The sequence below is a fragment of the Mauremys reevesii genome, linkage group 19 (genome assembly GCF_016161935.1).
Source record: "Mauremys reevesii isolate NIE-2019 linkage group 19, ASM1616193v1, whole genome shotgun sequence".
Lineage (NCBI taxonomy): Eukaryota > Metazoa > Chordata > Testudines > Geoemydidae > Mauremys > Mauremys reevesii.
In genome coordinates, this window is record NC_052641.1 from 15,850,571 (window position 1) to 15,872,311 (window position 21,741).

At 48.1% G+C, this 21,741-nt stretch overlaps 2 protein-coding genes across 11 annotated transcripts in view; one reads left to right on the forward strand and one right to left on the reverse strand.

Annotated features, from left to right (window-relative positions):
* PLPP7 (phospholipid phosphatase 7 (inactive)) overlaps positions 1-21,741 on the forward strand; it is a 55,851-nt gene that overhangs the window by 14,482 nt on the left and 19,628 nt on the right. The window contains exons 7-11 of one of the 9 annotated variants that reach the window (XM_039506343.1): positions 6,119-6,309; positions 9,090-9,264; positions 9,967-10,069; positions 14,230-14,322; positions 15,952-16,146. The gene's annotated coding sequence lies outside the window, so the exon portion shown is untranslated. Of the gene's footprint in view, positions 1-6,115; positions 6,310-9,089; positions 9,265-9,966; positions 10,070-13,314; positions 14,323-15,867; positions 16,147-20,130; positions 21,506-21,730; positions 21,740-21,741 lie in introns of those variants that run through there. The other 8 variants (XM_039506345.1, XM_039506346.1, XM_039506347.1 and 5 more) reach the window with 8 other exon arrangements.
* Positions 351-13,298, reverse strand: FAM78A (family with sequence similarity 78 member A). 2 transcript variants are annotated; one of them, XM_039506341.1, is made up of 3 exons: positions 13,111-13,298; positions 11,878-12,659; positions 351-1,858 (listed from the first exon to the last, which is right to left on the reverse strand). In XM_039506341.1, exons 2-3 carry the CDS (start codon positions 12,198-12,200, stop codon positions 1,330-1,332), a joined length of 852 nt encoding a protein of 283 aa, XP_039362275.1. In that variant the 5' UTR covers positions 12,201-12,659; positions 13,111-13,298; the 3' UTR covers positions 351-1,329. The 2 variants fall into 2 exon arrangements, with proteins under 2 accessions (XP_039362275.1, XP_039362276.1); XM_039506342.1 differs by having other exon boundaries at positions 11,878-12,678.

A 21,741-nucleotide genomic window follows, 5' to 3' on the forward strand; every position in this document is an offset into this window, starting at 1 on the left:
TTTGTTTTCACTGTTAATAGGAAGGGTGCAAATTATTTTCACAGGTATAATTCTTCCTGGGTCAGAGACTCCAGTGGACAACAGCTGCCCTCATTTACACCCATGCAGCCCCAGTGATTTTAGATGGGTTCCGCTGTATCTTGCTCCTCACACCCCACCTGTTATGAGTTCATTGGGGTTTCATGGGAGTAACCGATGGCAGAATTTGACCCCACATATATTACAGTTTGCATGTGACCCACCATTCACGATAGCCTAGGGGGAAATAATAGTGGGCTCGTTTGGAAGGAGAAAGTCATCTCCTCAGGGCAAGCAAGATGGAACTAACTCCCCTAATTTGTGTTTTTTTGAGTACCACATCTCCAGTCGTTCCCACCATTGTCTGGATTGTCTCGTATTCTCATGCCAGAAGAGGCTCAGCTCAGAAGGCTTTAGCAATGCAAGGCTGTGATGACCCCTTCTATCAAGCAGTGAGGGGCCTGGCAGCTCTTGTCCACAGACGTTTCTCTAACAAACTTGTTACTTGCATTGCAACTGTGTGCAGTACTAGTCCCATTTCTGCTCATACAGCAAAACAACTGGGTTTGAGCTGGGTTTATTTCCATGCTTTCTTGTTCCATGTTTAAAACCAGGAAGGTTTTCTTTTTAATCTGGTTTCTTCCATTATCATTCCTTCCTCCTCATCACTTGATACACTGACAATCTATCCCTTGCTCCAGAACGCTTCCCCTGACCCTCCCTAAAATCTTGTAGAAAAGAGATTCTGCTTGGTGAGATGAAATTTTCTTTCAAACACAGCTTTAAGGCAAAAGTTTGGCAATGCAAAGCAAAGTCTACATAAGGCCGCATGACTTAGGTTTGCAACTCAGAACCTTTTATCATTTAAAAAAAAACGCATAATAAATAAATAGTCAGCGTTTAGCTCCAGGAACTTGAGTTTCATTCTGGGGAGAAAAAAAAATCCCTTTCCTCCCACCAAACATAATAAAATCCCCGATAAAAATCTTATTTTGTTCTGGACAATCTGGGTGAGCTAATGAGACTGAAGTTCAAACCATAACTAAAGTCAGGAAGAAAAGAAAGTTACAGGGCTAGAAATAAAGTTTAGTTTGCTGATTCCTCCCTTAGGAATCAGGTGATGAGACAGACCCTGGTCAAGGTCTCCTCTTTAGCTTCAGCACAGTGAGATCCGTCCCAATGGGAGAAGGTAGAATGGTTGCATTTCTGTTGAATGAATAAAAAGTGCATCTCAATTTTGATTAGATTCTAAAAGTATCTTAAGTGCAGGGTTATTTTCTTCCCTTCTGGTGCCGGGATGCCAGGTTGCTATTACCGATATTTTGAAGGGATCACCACTAGTGGTGGCCCGTCCTTTGGCCTCCACATGAGTACCTGAGCATCATTGGCATTGGGTTTCACAAGGGCACTGGGTGGTATTGGCTCATTCTTGCTAAGGACCTGGGGCTGCTCTTGAGCAAAGGGTTGCTGCAGTGTGGCACGCTGCCCCAAGGGTCTGCTGGGATTCACGTCTATGCCCAGCCTCATACGCCACTTGACAGTCTGCAGGATCACCATCTCGCTGGTGGCTGTGTTGGTGGCAACCAACCAGGTGGTGAAGCTTTGATCCCGGTGGATGCTCGTGAGTTTTGCCATGTTGCTCTCGCTCACAGGCACCGCCCATGTGACACTTGGGTAGAAGTTATCATTCATGCTGATGTTGAACTTGGATTCCTTCCTGGTGGGTCCCACGATCATGCAGGTTTCTGTGGTGTTGCCGTACCAGGGGTAGTTCACGCCGTCCGAGTCGCTTATGGCCTGGATCTTGCCATCTTGCAGATCTGGGAGCTCCCAACTCGACCTGCCACAACCAAGAAGGAATCACGGAAAACTGATTAGCACAGGGACTCGCTGGGCTGGGTTTTCATTGTACGGCCTGAGAGCGGGGGTGGCTCTCAGTGCAGCTCCCCTGTATCTTCCTCTATTGGGATTTGTGCTCCCAGTGTTACTCTGTGATGAGAGCTCATCCCTTCTGGTTGCAAATGCCTAGGCCCAGTCCTAGAGCTGGGGGACACCACTGCCCTGGTATCAAACAGAATTGGAAATTCAGTCTCTAGGCTTGGTACCAGTGTGGTTGCAATTTAACTAGTGGGCGTGCTCTCAAATATACTGGTGTTTCTAAACTTCTACAGAGGGCCCTGTATATCACTATCAGAGCCATGAGACCCACCCCAGTTCTCTTTTCTCCTGTCCCTTAAAAACCCTTTATTGCAACCGGTCTTGTGCTGCTCCTTACTCAGCCTCTTACTCATTCCCTTGCCTCTAGGACAAATAAGCTGCCTCCAATTTCCGGGCCCCTGCTGGTTTTCAGTAAGAGGAGGAGTCAAACCCAAGTCTCCCAACTAGGCAGGGCTGCTGCCAAGCTGGCAGTCAGACTCCCAATCCTATGGGACAGGAGGAGCAGCCTTGAGTGGTGGGGAGAGGAGGTCGGCAGTCTAATGGCTTTCAGAGGGCCCTGCCACTCGCTAAGTCCTGAAATAAATACTTGTGTTTAGCAGGGACCTTCTTATCTTCATTCAGTCTCTAACCACACACGATTGTTCAACATTCTGGACAAGCCACTGTCCTCTCCGTCTGCCCCTGCTCTATACCAGTCATGGGTAGGGCCCTCCAAATTCATGGTCCATTTTGCTCAATTTCATGGTCATAGGATTTAAAAAATCATAAATTTCATGATTTCATATATTTAAATCTGAAATTTCACAGTGTTGTAACTGTAGGGGTCCTGACCCAAAAGGGTGTTGTGGGGGGCAGGGTTGCAAGGTTATTGAATGGGGGTCTTGGTATTGCCACCCTTACTTCTGCGCTGCTGGTGGCAGGGCACTGCCTTCAGAGCTGGGCACCTGGCCAACAGCCACTCCTCTCCGGCCACCTAGTTCTGAAGGCAGCAAAGACGTAATGGTGGCAATACCATGACCCCCTTACAATAACCTTGCAACCCCCTTTTGGGTCAGGACCTCCTGTTTGAGAAATGCTGGTTTTGCACGTGAAAGCTGTAGACTATGGGGTAAAAGTACACAACAGACCAGATTTCACGGCCAGGAATTTGGTAGGGCCCTAGTCATGGGCAAGGATTGCCTTGTACAGCATCCAGAACAATGGGGTTCTGATACTGACCGGGGGCTCCGGACACTACTTTAATACAAATTACATTAAATAAGGCCCAGCCTTTCCCTCTACCCCCTTCCCCAGTCCCTCCACTTTAATCTAAGACAACTTTCTTACAGCACAAGACTTGACTGTGCAGCTAAAAACCCAACCAAACCAATAATAATGAGGCAAGTTGTTCCAGTGACCTTCGGGCTGCTACAAAAGAGCAGCCTTCCCTGCAAGGGGGGGGGCGTTACAGCTGGGAAGATTGTTCTTAATTAGGCAGCTGGAGAGTGCAGGGAGGTAAATGGCCCCACTGGCAAATTAAAAAGTGAAGTGTGTCTGTTCTGCATACAAAAGGCTCCCCTCCACTCCCCTCCCTTCTCTCTCCCCCCCCGCCCCCCCATCAGAGCAGTCTGACTCAGCTCTGCTGTTCTGATCAAACTTAGGAGTAGGAGGGGCTTTCCACTGGGGAAATGTCACTCAAGGGAAGCTCTGCCCCCTCCCCCCATCATTCCCAAAGAGTTGGCAGAAATTCAGCCATCCCCCATCACCCCATTTCCTCATATGCCAAGTCTGCTAAAACATCTCAAAACTTATTGCAAAAGAAGCAACGCTGGCATTTAAAATATTACGCCGTTGGCTGGAGGTTTGCCTGCGTGCTGGGTTTTGTGATCTGTGGATTGACAAACGTATAGAGGATCTGCGTATAATACTTTGCATTTCTAAATCCAGGGCGCTCACTGCATTTTCCAAACGCTAATAAGCCCTGTAGCCCTCTTCCACCTACCGTGTGTTTTATCCATTTTCCAGACGTTGAAGCACAGAGAAGTAAATGGTCTGATTTTTCCCCCTCCCCCGCAAGTTGCTCAGCACCTAGAGACCACTCACATTAATAGGGTCTGGGAGTGCTCGACACATCTAAGAATCTGGCCCTAAATGCCTGACCCAACATCACAGCAAGTTAGAGCAGTGAGAGAGTGCAGTCCAATGGCTAGTGCCCCTAGAGTGGGACTCGGGAGACCCGGGTTCTGTTCCCCCCACTCCACTGCTGACCTCATGGCTGAGCTTGGACAAGTCACTTCCCCTCCCACCTTTTGTCTATTTAGCCTGTAAGCTCTTCAGAGCAGAGAGCCTCCAGCCTGTGTGGTGCCTAGCACAAGGTGGGTCCAATTTTGGTTGGCGCCTCAGGCACTACCTACCAAAATACAAATGATAAATGTTAGTGGCAGAGCTGGGGAAAGCACCTAGACGTTCTGACTCCTCATCACCTGCTGTCACCGTTAGACAAAAGTGCCACACCCCAGACCCAAGGGTTTGGAGGCCATCACAGTAACCACAAAAGCAAAAGCCAAGTGGTTCAATGCCCTCTAAACCAGGACGGGGAGGGGAGAGCAGCCGCAGTCGGTCTTTCTGATTGCAAGTTTAAACGTAATCACAGGACTCCAAGGGAAAGGCTAGTGCTTTCTATTGAGGAGATGAACAAAAATGTTCCTGCCCGACCTGCACGTTTAATGTCAAATGCTGGAGTTTTGACCCTTCCAGTTGGATTTTTCAAGCCCATTATGAGAAGCTGATTAGTGGGTCAGAGGAACATGATGCCAGAGGTAGCTGAGCTCAGCTGAGCGCCTGATTTTTTGCAAAGTAAACACCCCAGACTCCAGTGACCACAAATGCTGATGTGAGCCCAAAGGCCAAGCTGCATTCTGGAGACCTGCTTTTGCAAATTGGGCTGGCAACGCTGGTTCTCATGTGCACACTGAATTCCTACTGGCGCTAGAATTACTGTGTTTTGGGGGGACTTTCTTGCACTTCAGTACAAGTCTTATGTCCCAACCTTAAAACAGCCCTTAGAGTAAATCAGAGAAACATGCTTTGAGCACAGGACTGGGAGCAGGAGAGTCCAGTCTAATCCAAGCTTTGATATTGACTCACTGTATGGTTTTGGGCTTGCCACTGCCCCTCTCTTTGCCTCAGTTTCCTAATCTGTAATGTGGGAACAATACAAGCTACCTCACAAAGCTGTTCTGAGGGCTATTGAGTTTAATGTTTGGAAAGCCCCATGAGATGTCTTTCGCGAGTTAGCAGCATTTGGCTCTAACCAGGCTGTGGGATATTTTATACCACCCAAGGTTTGTCGTGGTGTCCTTGGTTAAAAGCCTTGCACTTGTGGTTATGCTGTATACTGGGTGGCTGCATGTCTAGTGCTGTTGTCTGTACAGTGCTCAGGGTTGTTGCAATATAGAAGACACAACATAAAAGGAAAATATGAAGTGCAAAGCATTATTTTAGGAAACTGCACAGGGCGCTAAGATCTGGGGTCAAGATCTTCAAAAGTGACTAGCAACTTTGGGTGCCCACCTTCAAGGAGCCTGATTTGCACTTCCTGGAAATCAGGTCCCTTTAAGGTGTCTCAAGTTGGGCCCCTAAAAATCATTAGTCGCTTCTGAACGTCCTGGCCTCAGAACGTCCAGGCCACAGAAACCTGGCATCCTGCCCCCAGCCTGGTAAGTTCAGTGCCATGTGATGTCATCAGAACCTGTAGGGGTATATAGCCTGATTTGGTTTGTCATATGCTACAAACCTATTGGCTAACATACTGTCTGCGGCAGTTCTTGTTCTTCCGAGTATATTGCCAACAGACAGAGGGAGTCCTTTGCCTGAGAGCCACTTCTGACCTAAAACTGTAAAAAGAAACCCTCGGAGTGGATTCTAGCCATAACCCCTATGGCACAGGGGAGACTGATTATATGAGTGTCTCTTAAACAGCTAGGAGTCATTCCTCCCCTACGCCCCTCAACAAGGGATGAAAAAGAAAAGCTCCAGGGATTTTTTCAGTGAACTCTTCCCCGCAAGGGAAGATGAATAGGAGGTCATGTACTATAGCAACAGGTTTAGCCCTTGCAGCAGTGTCTCATCAAGTGTGATCTCTGAAATACCATATGGGAATCCTTTCTCTCCCTTTCAGCAGATGGTTTAGGATTACTTTCCGTTCAACTCGTTGCTGATGCTCAGCTTGACTGAGGCCCGGGGACGAGGCATGACAATTTCCTGTATGTTCCTGTGCATTATCAACGTACCCACTGCTGAGACGCAGGCGCAGTACAAACATGGGCGCACCACACTGGGACATCTCGTTCGGGGCTCAGCCCGCTGCTTGAGGTTTGTAACTGAATCCTGAGCTGTTTTGTCCTACCCTTGCCACAGGCTGGTGGACAAACTATCTGGCTGAGGATGCCACTGAAAACAAATTAATTGGTTCCACCTTAGTGCCTGATGGATCTTTTGTCTGCATCTCAAAACCACTATGTAAGAGCCTCTGGTCAGAAGCAGCTCTGCAAAGGTTGTTGCAAGTCAGGACTGCTGGGCCCTGGATTAGACCGGTAAGGAGTGCTGCCAGTCAAGAGGTGCATCTGCAGAGTTTAGGGAGAAGGCTAAGTACTCAAATGGCAAGGGGTTCTATATGGCTGAAGTGCACCGGCTTAACTTTATAAACTGACTCGGGCTGGGGGTGGGGGATTAGGAGTGGATGCTGCAGAGCAGGTGAGAGGTTTGGGGAGGAAATTTACACAACACCCAATGGCTCTATGCCTAATTCTAGCAAGTGAGACTAATCCTGAGGATTTCAATGAGCCTCAAATTTACTCGCATATGTTGGCGAGAGGAAGAAGTAGGCCTTCGTCATCATCCTGTTACTGGAGCAAAGGGAAACTAAATAGCATAGTTCATGAACTACAAAACCTGGAGTTCCTGCCCCTTGCCTGTTGTTATCATCAAAGATCCCTTGCCAAGAGGGGTCATGACCTTTGATTGTGTGGCTTGTCCATATGAAGTCAAATAATTCTCCCCAACTGGCTATTTTAACATGTTCAGAAGGAGGTGCTGCAGAATGCCCCATTGCTACAAACGGATCTCTCTGGGATTAAAACCGTGCCATGGAAAGCCCAGAAATTGCACTGTAAATTCTTCAACACCAGGGAAGCTGTATAAACTCCTAAGGCTATCTGATTTCAGGTGGAGCTGCTCCAAAATCAATGATTCTGGCTTGTAATGCTGGCAAGTTTGTGTTTTACTCTGCTGCCCGGTTGTCCAGAATCACCATAAACTAGGTAGCTGAAAGGCCTGCTTTAACTTACCATAGGGCCTTTACTAACACATGAATACTCTTTCAGCTACATCTCCATGGAGCAATGGTGCCCGGGCTGTAGCCTATCAAGCCATATTTTCCAGCCCTCCCGATTTCCTTTTCAGGCATGTTTCTTTCTATTCCATAAAGAGGGGACCCGGCTTATACAATCCCTCTGGATGTTCCCCTGCAGCATAACATGAGGCCAAAAGTGCAGCATTGTGTGCAGACACAGCAAAGTGACCTCCAGCTTTCCGCAGCAAGCAGGATGACATGGATGCATTGTTAACCTTTTCAGAGAAGCATAATGTGCCATCAGTAAACACTCAGGTTCTAGCTCATCCTCGGACCTCAATGCTTGAAGCCAGACCTTAATTAGTCACATGACATTATGGCCTTGCATATTGATCTTATAATAAGAAGGGGGCACTTGCATCAGATCTAGACTTTGCTCTGCACAGATGCCCAAGAGGAAGCCCTATCGGGGGGTCAATGCAGCGCCATCCTGGGCTTTCCACCCGTCCTTCCACATGATTCATTGTGACCAACATCACCAGCTAACAAAGTCTGTGCTGGTGGCAGAAACAGACCGAGGCAGCGCTGTCCATTAGCAACAAGCGGGAATAATCCTGAACTGGATTTCTATGGATTTATACCCCTGATCCTCCACGTTCAATAGAACTCCTTCATAAATTGGCTTTTACCCTCTACCTCACCTACTTCAGCACTGCAAAGCCATTCAGTAGGGCTCCTGGTAAAGAACAAGAAGTGAATGAGAAAGTGGAATGGGGACATTCATACGTGAGAGTAGCAGAGCAGTTACCACTTTTAGACTTTGGGGGAACCTTGATGAGTTGGTTTGCTGCACACCAGAAATGTCACCGTTCTTTTAGTGGATTAGTCTCCAGTCACATTTCCCCTCCTGGGGTCTTGGAAGTTTATTCTTCATATAGGTTTGTTTTTATAGCAGAGATCAGTTTAATTCTATTTCTGCTGTAGGCCCTGGAAGATGTAATCTTTAAGGCATCTCTCTTTTAAAACTTTAAGGAACATTGTAGAGATAAAAATCTATATATAATTTTATTTTAAAAAGCCTTCGCAGATGACTCAAAAAGTCTGATTTATTTATCAGTCTGTGTTTTGCTTATCACCATCTGTGCTGGTACCTGTACTTTACTCAATGGAGACAGTGAAATTAACCTGGTTAATTTCATGTAAATTTTATATAATTTGTATTATGATAGCACCTAGGAGCCCCAGTCATGGACCAAACTGTGCTAGGCACTGTACAAACACATAACAAAGACATGGTCCCTGCCTCAAAGAGCTTACAATTTAAGTAGGGTCTGACCTTCCCCTCCCTGCTTAAGCAAAGCTTTCACTGCCTGATTCTGATCACCCCAGTTGAGTAGCACCTTGCTCCAGATAAATAGTTCCATTCACTTCCATGGAAGTGCTACTCCGGGTAAGCAGCGGTATCAGAACCGGGCTGTCAATGCAACCTAATAACCAGTGCAAGTTGTTTGCAGGAGGACAGCAGAATAGGACCAGCAGGCAGTTTCACTTTGCAGTCCTTGTGCTCTATTGCTCTGCTGTTTGCTTTTGGCTCATGACACTGCAGGGGGAATCTTCATGGCCAAGGAAGCATTCAGTGACTTTTTAAGCAATGACATTTCTCTTAGCATTAGGTTTTTCAAAAGTGTGTGTGTGTGTGAGAGAGAAACCTAAAAATTTGGCACCTAATCCCTGAGCTGCAGCCATCCTTTTAAACAAGCATGTGTTTGACAGATTGCCTCTGTATCTCTCCTCCATCTAGTACTGAGGGGTACGCACAGCTCAGTCTGTTCCCCTGCCATGCCTGCCTTCTTCAGGGTGTAGGTGACTGAGCGACAACTTCAGAATGTAAAAGCAAAAATGCTTCAAAGCCTGGTGTGAAGATGAGGCTCCCATTCTCAACCTGAATCCTTCCTGTGCCATCAGACTTCATTCAGGTCATGGACATTAATTTTTGTATTCAGAGTTATTAGAGCCTGTTTTAATGGTCTGTTGCAACCGTGATTTTAAAAAAAAATCCAGTTGTCCCTATTTAAGAGGGAGTGTTCCTACTTCCTTGGGCCAAATTCTCCGCTGCTGTAAAACTCCAGCAATGGAACTCTGCTGATGTACATCAGCTCATGAGCTGGCCCATTCTTTCAACTGGTAAAAAGCTCTTAGAATCATAGAATATTGGGGTTGGAAGGGACTTCAGGAGGTCATCTAGTCCAACCCCACACTGGGACCAATCCCCAGACAGATTTTTGCCCCAGATCCTAAATGGCCCCCTCAAGGATTGAACTCAGAACCCTGGGTTTAGCAGGCTAATGCTCAAACCACTGAGCTATCCCTCTTCGTGCAATGGCATTAAGAGGTCTTTCTCCCCAAATGCCCTTTTTATAGCTTTATCATGTGGCAGGTCTGGGAAATGGCATGGAGAGGCCAACAAACTTTTAATCATGTTTTCATAATGTACAAAGCCAGCTAAATATGGCTGACCCCAGAGGAAAGCACCTCTTTGCGCACACACAATGATATTTTCATCCCTAAATTTGCACTGTTTACTGAATTATAGTTCATTGTTCCTCTGTATATGTGCTGAGCTTAATTCCAGCTGCTCTGATAATACTTAGCTCTTATACAGAACTTCTATTCTACAGCTATCACAGCATTTTAGAAAGGAAGGTCAACATCATTATCCTCAATGTACAGATGGGGAAACTGAGGCACGGACACAAAGTGACTTGCTCCAGCTCTCCGCATGTAAGTGACAGAGTCGGTTATAGAATCTAACTGCCCTGTTAGTTTTGTTTTACTGAATACCCACCTATATTTATGCACCAGTGGATTTTTGTGTGTTTTCCCTCGCACCTGATCATCTAGGCTGAGATTGTCAAATGAGGCTATGGGAGTTAGGCACCCGATTTGTTTCAGCTTTGAAAACCTTTGAAACCACCAGCCCTAATTTCTTGTTACTGGCCCCTACCCTGCAGAACCCCATTTTAAAGAGCAGACAGTGAGCCCAACTTTCCAGGACTCAGCCCACTGTGTGTGCTTTAGAATCGGTAAAATCTTGCCCCCTTCCCCATCCAACCTACCTCTATCAATATTTGGCTGTTGCTAGTGTGTTGGCGAGGGGGGGCTTTCTGCTTGAGCAATGAGCTGAGAAAGGAAATGGGGACAGAAATCGGGAACTTGGCAATCTGCTCCCCTGGGGCGCTAGGCCTGTCAGGCACATATTCACTTGACGCCTGAAATGTCAAACTCGTGTCATTAGGCTGGGCAAATACTATAGATAAGCTTGCCCTCTCTCGGTCCTCCAGTGCTCCTGGAGGGCAGAGGCGCTGGAAGGTGGAGTACAGCAGAGAGGCAGTTGGACCTTTTGGGAAGGCAACGTGTTAGGTTCATCTGCTCTCTGGTTCTATCCTCTGTCCCCCTTCTCCTCCCCACCTTTCATTTTGTAGTTGGCCTTTCCCCCAGCTAGGCAAGCATTTCCCTCACGCGGTGCTGGCTGAATTAGCAAGCAGGAAGGTTGCTTAAGCCTGATCTTTTCATCCCATCTTCCGCTGGAGACTGGGCAGCATCATTGTGTCCAGTCACCAAGCCACCTGCCTCTCCTAGCCTACGCTATGTTCCAACGTCAGGCTCATGTACTGCTGGCTGGGCAAACTACTTCCGCTGCACCATGAGTCTTCGACTAGTTTTACCCATGAGCCACACACTTGCTATTCTGTGTGGGTGGGTGTGTGTAATATTTATATATATAGGTGGAGCTGCATTTCCACTTACATCACAATTTAGAGGTGGAGAGGTGTGGTGTTTTTTCCCCTATTCTTTTCACTTCCTGTTCTTAGACGGTGTGGATGGGGATGTACATTTTTAACCGCAGCCCCAGGGTGATGCAGAGGGTTAACCCATCACTCTTGCAGCCAAATCCTGCTTGCCTCACCCATGCAGGCAGCCTGTTGCAATGAGCAAAGCAAACAGAATTCAGCCCCCTAATGCTGCCTTACATTCATGGCTGGTGTAATGTCAAGCACTCAGCCCTGCTGATAGCACATTGCAGGAATAGCAACCCAACTTGTTTACAGCAGCAGAGCGCTGCAAGTGTCAGCATTTGTTTGCATTCTGATTTGTCAAAGCACCCTTTCCTTTTTTTAAAAAGGGGGCATCAGCGAAGAGCTGGCATGGAAAGAACTCCCTTTTCATATGAAAAGCAACACCCTTGTTTTCTACCATAGCCGCAATCTCATGGCAGGGGTGACTTCTGCTTTCAGGATTTACAGTGTTGCTGGAACACTCAGGCTACCCTCTGTATAAATGGTATTGCATTTGCATAGCTACTAAACCAAGCGTTTCTGTTTTAGGGCCTGATTTTGTTCCCCTGGGTGTCAATGGGAAAACACCCATTGCCTTTAAGGGGGCAAGATCAAGCCCTTATCTTTTTTTAAAAGAAGTGTACAGTTCTAATATTAGAGAAGCTAAATCAAATGTGCTAAATGGTGCTTCACCAGCCAAGTCCTGCTTTCCCTACTGGAACACACTCTCTCTCTCTCACTGGAAATACTTACATTCCCTGCTCCCCGTAGTGGTTGTAAAACTCCATATGGCTACATGCTTGAATCCAACCCACGATCCAGGTCTCTTTCTTGGGGATAGGCGGTACCAAGACCTGGGCAGAGGCTCGAAAGTGAGGGGTCCGGTATCGCAGAACCACGCTGGATGACTCGTCGATGCTGGTGGGAACAGGATCGATGGAGGCTTTCACTTCAATCACTGAAATACTTTCCCGGAAAACTTTGGATTTGCAGCTAATACTCTGAATACAGCCCATGGCATACAACACCAGTGCAATTCCTAGGACACTCCAGCAATCCTGGGGAAGATTAGGCATTGAAATGATATGGTGCTAGATCAAATATAGATCTTCCTGATTTGTAATCTCAAAAATGATATCCATAGGATAGAAAATTCATCATATAAAGTCTCTGTTTGAATTTCAGTATTATCACTACTGCTTCTATGGATTTAGCTGCACTTTAGAAGCAAAGGGGCCTTTTCTTATTCTCCAGATAATGACAGATGAAATCTTTCATTCATATATTCTTTGGATTAAAAAAAGTCTTGAGTTCAATAAATAATCATCTCCTTTTTTAAAGATGAGATATTTAGTCCTTCCTCTTTTTGAATGCCATCTGTTCACCATGAAACATCAGCAAAGCTGGCATTTCCCTTTATTCTTTGGATGAAAACGCAGAATGCTGATAGACACATCTATATAAATAATAAAAATACTTCTTGTCACAGTCCCTGTAGATTTTCACTTCCGGACTTGCAGTTGTTCATAACTTCCCTTTGAAAGAAAAATAGTACTGTAATTAAAAAAAAAAATAACGGTGGAAAATGTTAAATCAGCCACATCTGATTTGGAGGCTTCTGTAGGTGCCAGAGATATGGGTGTTGCTAGGTGTTTTTTTATGTAATAGTTTAAATAATAAATCACAGGTCTTTGTCACGCATCACATTCCGCCGGCTTTGCATGTAGAAATAAAATAGGAGGAGAAATGAATAAAATGAGCAGTTCCCAAGGAGATATTTTAGCTTTTCTATTGCACCACTTCGCTGATTTCTGTTTCAACTTTGCTCTCCCTTCTTCCCTCAATCACTGTGGGTTCCAACTGCAAAAACATAACTGGTGGAAGCACAGCAGCCTCCCTGTCTCCTCCCCCCCTGGGCTTTTCGCGATCTGTGGGGAGTGGGGCCACCTCGCCTGGGTTTAGTCCTTCCACCTCTCCGCTCCGCACCTGGCTGTGGGATCTGCAGAAGTTTTGTCAAAGTTTCTCTGCTGTTACTGGTGGCGGCTGCTGCTGCTGCTGCTTCCTGGCTGCTTTGGGTAGAGCTGCTCTCCCCCTAGGTCACGATCCGCCACGCTGACCCAGCCTGCAGCAAACAATCGCCTCCCGTGACATCTCCACTCACCCGCCACCTGGGCTGGGGAAGGATGCGAAGCCGGCAGGATACGAGCCCGGCGGTGGCTTCGCAGCTTCTCCCCACCCCTCCTCCTCCCCTTCCAGCGCTGGGCTCTTAGTTTGATGCTGCAGTGGCTCGCATGTCACGCCGCCTGTGTCCTCAGATGTCTCGGCAGCACTGGCTCAGCAGCCTGCCTCGTCTCCGGGGACCCGGCTCGCCGACACCCCCAGGGACTCAGCTGCAGGCATGGGGCGAGTGTCCTTTGCATGTGTGTGAACAGAGAGAGAAACAGCCTTTCCCCCAGGCTGCGCTTCCGGATCCTTCTGTCTTCAGAGCTTCACAGCATCCTGCACCTTGGGGGAACTTTGCATTTTCACAAATGCGCCTCCCCTCTTCCTCCCCCCCCCCCCCCCGGACAAATGTCATTCACAGTCTCGGATCGCTTCGGAGCTGCAGCTGCTGGGGGCTTCTTGGTGTCAGGACAGCAGCTTCTTCGTGCATCCGTTTGCTAGGCTTTTCCAGCCAGATCCCTCTCTCTCTGTATGTGTGTGTCTAGGGTGGGTTTTTTGCTTTATGTCTAGGAAGGTGAGCAAAGCAGGAGCGACCCCGCTCGCTGTTGCAAGCTTCCTCTTTTTGCAAGAAATCGATCAGGGGGCAGTGTCTGCATTGTATCTCAGCCTCTCCCGTGGATCAGTCCCTTGGACGGTGGGGGAACAAAACCCTGCTTCAGTTTCTGCTGCAGCATCAGAAAGGCAACCAGGTCAAACTTTGCAAGTAACTCATTCCCGGCATTTTCATGCCCGTGGCATTCTCATGCAGCCCAGCTGTTCTTGCAGGCTTTCCAGGGAGGGAGCTCTGTGCATGACAGCTTCTCTCCCTCCGCCCCAGTCCAACTGCAGTATTATTAGCAGGTCTCTCTCTCTGCCGCTCATACCTCCCTCTCTCTCTCCTAGCCCTCCCCCTGTATTCCTCGCTCAAACTGCAGCTGTTGGAGCTAAACCTCGTTGCAAAACGGCATTTCCTTTCAACAACTTCAGGCATTCTGGGTAACGTAGTTTTTTTTTAATTCCACCTTTTTTTTTTTTTAATGCAACGCATTTTCTGTCACTTTAATTTTGGCCCTTTTCTCTCCTCTGCAGTATTTGCTGGCTGAAGTTTGGTAGGTGGATTCAGTCAGGGGCATGACATTCCCTTAGTCCTAGGCTCTCTGGGCTGGGTGAGGATTCTGGCAATGGGAAATCAAAAGCTCTCCGTAGTGGGGAAAAGGGCTGAGGAATTACTGGCATAGACAGAAAATTGAAAGTGGCTGTTAGGAAGCAATGGCTGGTGGGAACATTATTACCTTGTATTACTGATACTTGCAATGTTGCTGCAATGGTCTTGTTGTATATAAGCCAGCTGCTAAGGTTGAGGTTTTTCCTCAGCGTGTTGGGTGCTGAGCTCTGTGAAAATCTGAGCATGAACCCTGCTGGGTGAGCACAGCTGCAAACCTGGGGTGCATGCATGTGTGTGTATGTGTGCTTTTCTAGAATTATTATTCTAGCTCTTAGTGCTTTTCATCTGTAGATGAAGCTCTTTACAAAGATGGTCAGTATTTATTATGCCCATTTTATAGATGGGGAAACTGCGGCACGGAAACATGAACTGACTTGCCCCAGGTCAACCAGCAGTATAGTCTAGTATCTCAATATAATAAGATGGGCACTTGTGTGTTATTTACATACACGATTTACTTAGCTCTGACAGTGTGCTTGACACTGTGCAGTCTACCCAGGTACAGTCTCTGCCCTTGACTTTACAGTCTTCTAATAGATACAAGGAAGTTTGGGAGGCAGAGGGAAATTGAGACACGCGGATGCCTTTGGGACAGGGCGAGGTTGTATCTGCTCCTCTTGGGCAGTGCTGGAATTACAACGGAGCCCATTGGATCTGAGGCCCGAGCGAGAACACAAGAATTTCACTGGGATGTGCAGGCATAAATTCCCACCTCCATCTGTCTGACCAGTAATGTTCAGCCTTTCTCCCTCCCTCTTTTCAGCCAGGGTCCCTCATTCGTCCACCCTTCTGCCCTGGAGAACAGCATGAGGTGGGATGCTGAGCCATGTACCTTCCTCGGCCTGCTCCTCCTCTTCATGCAGAACAGAGCAGAACTGGCCACCTCACTCAATAGGTTGGGGCAGAAAGAGCCAGGGAGAGACACTCAGGCCCAGAGAATACCACAGAAGGAGTTTCCCTGGCTGCCAGGGTGATGGGCTGATGGGGAAGGGGAGTGGTGAGCTGCTAAGCAAGCCTGACTGTAAGAAGAAATGACTGTAGGTGAGTGGGGAGCAGAGACCAGCCCCACTTGGAGCAGGAGAGATCATGAGGTTTCTCCTATTTGACTTTAAAAGTCATTTACAGTCTACTCTCTCAGCAGAGATCACCTACAGACTAACTAGGCATGGACACAGGCTTCCACGTTTTGCAGCCACGCCCTGTTGGCCTGTGAAATTGTCAAATTAAACTAAACAGGATCAGAGCTGGTCAGTCTTTGGATGGAAGCTTCCCGGGAAATAGCTGCTAGAAGGGGCATTCATTGATCATTTAGCAAGTGGTAATATTTTCATGCTTTACATTTTTCAGAGTGCCATGCAAATATTGGATTCATTACTGATTTATTGCTATCCCTGCAACAGATAAGGAAACTGGGCCGCACAGAGCATACAAGGGAGTGATTCGCCCATGAACTCACATCAGGTCTGGTGGAGGGCGAAGTAGAGCTCGGAAGTTCTTGATTCCCAAGCGACTACTTTCTACCAAGTCAGTACTGATACCAACACCAACCATTGTGATGCTGAGAGTGATGGTCTGCAGACAAGACTTAAAACAAGGTAATTAAAAATCCCATTGCGCTTTTTGCAAGAGTTGAGTAGAGCTGTGTGGCCGACAGAAGTTCTGTTTTGTGCAGGATTTTGAAATCTGGCTTCGTTCTGAAGGGGAATAGAAACTGAAAATTTCAAAATATAACTTAAAATAAGAAAAAATTGAAATAAAACCAAAATGATTCCACTGACCCAAACCTAATTTTCTGGGGAATTTTTCTGCACTAAATTTCAGGTTTTTAAATATTTGTTCCAATGCAGAACTATAATTTCAAAACAAAAAATTGAAATGTTTCATTCTGAAAATGTTGATAAGGAGACATTTCAACCTTGTTAGATCTTTTTCCCCCAGTGTTCTTCTGAAATTAACCCAATTTTAAGAAGCATTTTGATTTCAATAGAATCTGGTTCTGTTGCAATTTCGCTGAGCCTGTTTAGCTTTGCTGTCCTGGTCAGTTTCTAATTTGGGTCATTATAGTCTACTTATAACTCCAAATCATCATCTCTGCAGCTTCAGTGGGATTCTTCTTCACATTTGGTGGTACGTGGCTGCGTAGCATGCTGGGAACTGTTAAACAATTGCCACATTCCACTCCAGCAGTAGCTGCATGTGAGGACTGGGTAAAGCAATACCTGTGCTACAGTCTGGAGAAGAGCTTGAAGGTGAAAATTTTCATGCTGAAGGCTGGCCTGTGAGGCCCAGCTGTAACACAACATAATGTTGCACTTGGGCATATTTGTTGATCCCTTCGGTTGTCTGTAGGATGCTTTTCCTTCTTAAATCTGTTTAGTGTGTGTGCGCCCCAATCTCACATAACATGCCCACTCTCCATTCCTCCTGGGGCTATTTCCTCCTGGCAGTGAGGCTGATAGACTGAACTATCACCTTGTTTCAGCACAGAATGATGGAAATACAGCACCTTCTTTTATTGAGGGGGGGGGAAAAATACTGCTGTATTCTACACTAAAGAACTCAAATACTGCAGCTGGAGCTAGCGTTGCTGTAGCATTCCAGGTTAATACTCCAGAATACTGTCATGTATTTTAAATAAGGTTCCTCCCCCGCTCCCCCATTCACCACCACCTCCTTCTTCACCGCCGCCTCCAAATCAAAAGCCTCCTGAAAACAAGTCCTATCTCAGGAAGGTGCAGAAGGTTTTGCTGTTGAGCAGTTTGGCTGCAAGTGCCTGCTGCTGCTGCTGCTTGGCAGTGATTGCTGGAGCTTGGCTGTGGCTGCTGGCACTTGGGGTGTGCTGAAGGTGTCGGTGATGTTGGTGTGGGCGGAGATGGGGAGGTTTCCAGAATCACGGGGACAGAGGCATTGCTGTTCTTCCCTGACCGCATCGCCGCTGCAGGCTGCGTAGCTGGGATTGTGGACTGAGCTGATAGGCAGCAACAGCTATGCGGGGAATTTGGGCCATCAGACCCCACCAGCCCAGGGGAATGTGGAGCCAGCCTGGGAGGAGGAGCCTGCTGGTTGAGAGGGAGCTGAAGAGGAGGGGAAATGTGCTGGGCCTGGGCAATCAGCCACCTGAGGCAAAACTTCAATCTGCTGCCCCCCACCTACTCTCCTAGAAGTTTGCAGCAGACCCTCTGCACCTCCCCCACTGCTGCTATCCCCCAGCCCTGAGCCTCAGGCTGGGTTGGAGGCTGATGGGCCAGACCCCAGTGACAGTCAGTCAGTCTGGGACAGACCCCAGTCTGACATCCCAGTGGGTTGAGCTGGGCCAGGCCACCATGAAAGTCCCGCCAGGCCTATGCCCTAGGCCCTGCAAGCTGCTGAGACCTGCTCTTTGGGCCCGCAGTATCCCTAGCCGGGGCCACCTTTCCCAATGGGCCTTTCCAGATAGGTCGGCATCAGCTGCCCAGGGCTCAAGAGGAGAGTGAGCCCCAGCTCAGCATTGCTGGACAGCAGCAGCTTCTTCCCCTGGGGCTGCTCAGCTCAACCATAACAGGACCCAGGCTCGGGCAGAGGGCAGCTCTCGGCCCACAAGGGCCTAGTGAATGGGCAGCGTGGACCCCCCGCCTCGCCCTGCATGAAGCCACCTGGGCTGGGGATGTGATTCACCCTTTGCATAGTGTGCACCAGGCTCCACCCCTCGGCCCCCACACCGCTAGGCCCCCACCTGCCCACCCCTGCACACCACAATCCCAGCCTGTACCTCCAGCCTGTCCCTCTGCACTCCTGCCTCCACCCATTACCCCCACACTGCCCGGCCCACCCCCTGCACTTTTCTGGATTTGTGTCAGTGTTGGGCTCGTAGCAGTGTCAGTTCCTCCAGAGCCCACACATGGGGGAGTTGAAGCAGCAGCTGGGTCAGGAGCCAGGCACTGCGTGGGCAGCAGGGCCTGTGGGGAGCCAGGTGCCAACTTGGAGCTGGGTGGGGCATTGCACTTGTGGCTGAAGCCCTACCAGCCCTCGCGGTGCCGCAAGGAGCAGCCCTAAGCTGCTCAGCACCTTAGCTACTGCTGTGACCACTAGCTTCCCTGCTCAGGGAACAGCGGAGAGAGGCAGGAGCACTTCCCCAGCAGCCCAGCTGGGACCCCTTCCTGCTTCTTGGAGCCCCGCTGGTGGCTGCCCAGAGGCCTGGGCAGCCCCTCTGCCTCCACCGCCAGTCTGCCGCCTTCCAAAATCTGCCATCCTAGGCAGCTGCCTAGTCTGCTATAGCTAGCAAGGCCTCTGAGCCATGGCCTCAGGGAAGGGAGCTGGAATCTATCAGCCTGGGAGTTCTCCAAGGTGCTAAAATAAACCCAGTGTGGATCAGATTGCAAAACCAAAATAACCCAACAGCAGCAGCAGCAGCCTTGGAAATCTGAGCAGAGAGCACAGCGCTCAGCAGAACGAGTGTGAGGGAGGGAAGGCACATTTTAATGATTTATTAATAATATTTCAAAGCCGTGTATTTCTGGTTAGCTTTCAAAACATGGTGTGCCTCTGCAAAACCTGTTTCACCTCTTCCTCCCCACACGCAACATGCATGTGCAACATGTGTCCGGGCTCAGGGCAATCTGCGAATGATGCAGCCTCAGCGTGATCTGTAGGAAACCCAAAACTTTTCTCTTGAACTCTCCTTCCCCTCCCGGGCGACAGACCATTGCAGCCTTCCCATTTGTGGGGCTGCTAGCAACAAGCTGCTAAAAGCAGAGTCCCCTGCCCAATCCAGTCTTACCCCTGAAAAAGGGGGAAAGCAATGAGTTGTCTCCTTTGTTTCCTCCCTTTAGGAAGAGTGGGAACTGGACAGATAATTGCCTTCCTCTCCCATCAAGCTGCTGGGAGGAGGACATTGGGAAATAAGCTGCTAAATCTGTGTGGTGCCCTAGTTAACCACTTGTGCTTATGTTTAAGGCTGGGGTCATGATTAGAGCTTATGGAATGTGTGTGTGAGAGAGAGGGAGAGTGTGTCCCCAGTGTACTGGAAAGTAGTTGGCAGGAGAGACACCCATCAGATTTAAAATTAACGCCCAGTGTTTGCTTTCAAAGCATTTTTCCCTGTGATTACTCCACTAGGGAAACTGCCTAGTAACAACCTCCTTCTCCCCCAGCCATGGCCCAGAGAGACATAACCCTTCCTCCTGATTGTTAGGACTATTGCCACAAAAACACTTCATTACAAACAGCCCCATAGAGCAACACCCCTGCAGCAGGCAGTAGGAATGTCTGGGCCATGCAGAGCAAGAGTGACGGCTATCATAAAGTTAAAGCAGTTACTCGTTGAGCCAATGGCTCATGGGCTGTGATTTTTCCCACGCCGTGGAACCTCTGCACAGGGTATTGGCAGACCAGTAGTAACAGGGATATTGACTTCTCTGATATCGTAAGAATGCAGCTGCATAACTCTGATCAAATAGGATCTACTGCGTGTCTGTGGTGTACTAGTAACAGCGCTCCTGTGCTGCCTCTTGTCTGTCTGCACAAGTGTGTGGTTGTGTGTATTATATATACATATATGTAGTAGCTGTCTTTACAAGTCAAGCTCCTGGGATGGGATAGGTGTGTTTGGAGAGGGGAGGGGACAGAAAAGTTTGCTGCAACGCAGTGAAAGAGCTCTGTCCTCAGCTGGTCATCACATAGCAGTGGTAGATCCTTGGGGCAACAGAGGCTAAGAAGCTGCATTAGACTAAAATATATTTTTTACCTGTTATCTATAGAGGGGGAATGTATCTGGTGGTCAGAAAAAGAGGAGTTGGGACTCCTGGGTGCCTTTATTAGCTCTGCCGCTGATTTGCTTGGGCACGTCATGGGTTAACCTCTCTGTGCCAGTTTGTCTATAACAAAGTCTTATACCACCTCCCTCCACAGGGCTGTTGTGATGCTTAATTAATTCTTGTGACTCCCTTTGAGAGACTCAGATGAAAGGTGAATAGATGTTCAAAGTTTTATTTATTTTATTTTATTATCCTCCAAAGCCAAAACCATCTCCTGCGGATGGTTTCAGCTCTCCCATGCAATGTATGACTTAGTGCTCGTATTGATAAACAGCTCTGGAACCAAGGAATGTGCGTGTACCATGGGGCAGTGGTAATCTTTAATTGCACTGCCTATCATCTGAGGATTTCAAGGCCCTTGACAAAGATGGGTGCATATTATATCACTTGACAGATGTGGAAACTAAGGCACACAAAGAGGCCTTGTGGCTTGAAGGGCTATCCAGCAATACTGTCAATATTGCTCCTGTCACTGTTTGGAGGGGTCAGAGTTGCAAAGGCTCCAAAAGACTCAGCCTGGCCTACAGGGCTGCAGAGAAATGTCTCTGGAGACCCCCCCCCCCAATTCCTTTCCAGGCAGTGCCAGATTAAGCACAGATCCATTGAGCTGTAGATCCAAATCTTACATGGCAAAGGTTCTAGTCCCAACGGCCTTTAGATCTACTGAGGTGTGGCTGCCACCCACACAAGGGCGGTGGGGGGGGGGGGGAACAGCTTGGTTGGGGGCTGGCCCCAGCTGTCCTCTGCTATCCTGTGTATATTGCATTAAGGAGTTTGATCTGAGCCCCTATGCAGATGTGGCCTGAAGCAAGAGGAGGGAGCTCGCTGTTGACATCTGTCGGTGAACAGGGAGAAGAGCAGCCCAGAGCTGCATGAGAACGCCAGTTGGAGAGGGGCTCTGTAAGGCAGGGAGCTCTCTGCTGGCATCTATTGATGAGCAAGGGGAAATGACTGAATGGGCCAGGCCTCATTTGCATTTCAATTATGTAACAGTTTGGTGCATTTTGGTTAAGTTTTGAGTTTGGGGGCAGTAAAATGCTATTTTCTGTGGTGGGAAATGAAGGGACAAGAGAACTGCATCAAATATGCCTAGAGTGAGAAGTCCCCCTAACCACACTTGTGTCCCTGCATAGCTGAATAGCAGTTACTGGATAAAGTATAAGTAAGTAATTTGAATGGATAAACTGGCTTCTATCTTCTGTTGAGACGCTCTTCCCGGTGGTAGGGGCTTTGACTCTTCTCTGAAGACTTCTTACAGAGGTAGCTTCAAGACACTGGTTCGCTTTGAGGTAGTGGACAGAGGTAAACAGAGGTGCTTCCCGGCAGTGCAGGGAGCTGAGGTGGCTTGGGCTGAAGCCACAGAGAGCTGCAGCTTACCTGAGGGACTCCGGTGCAGGT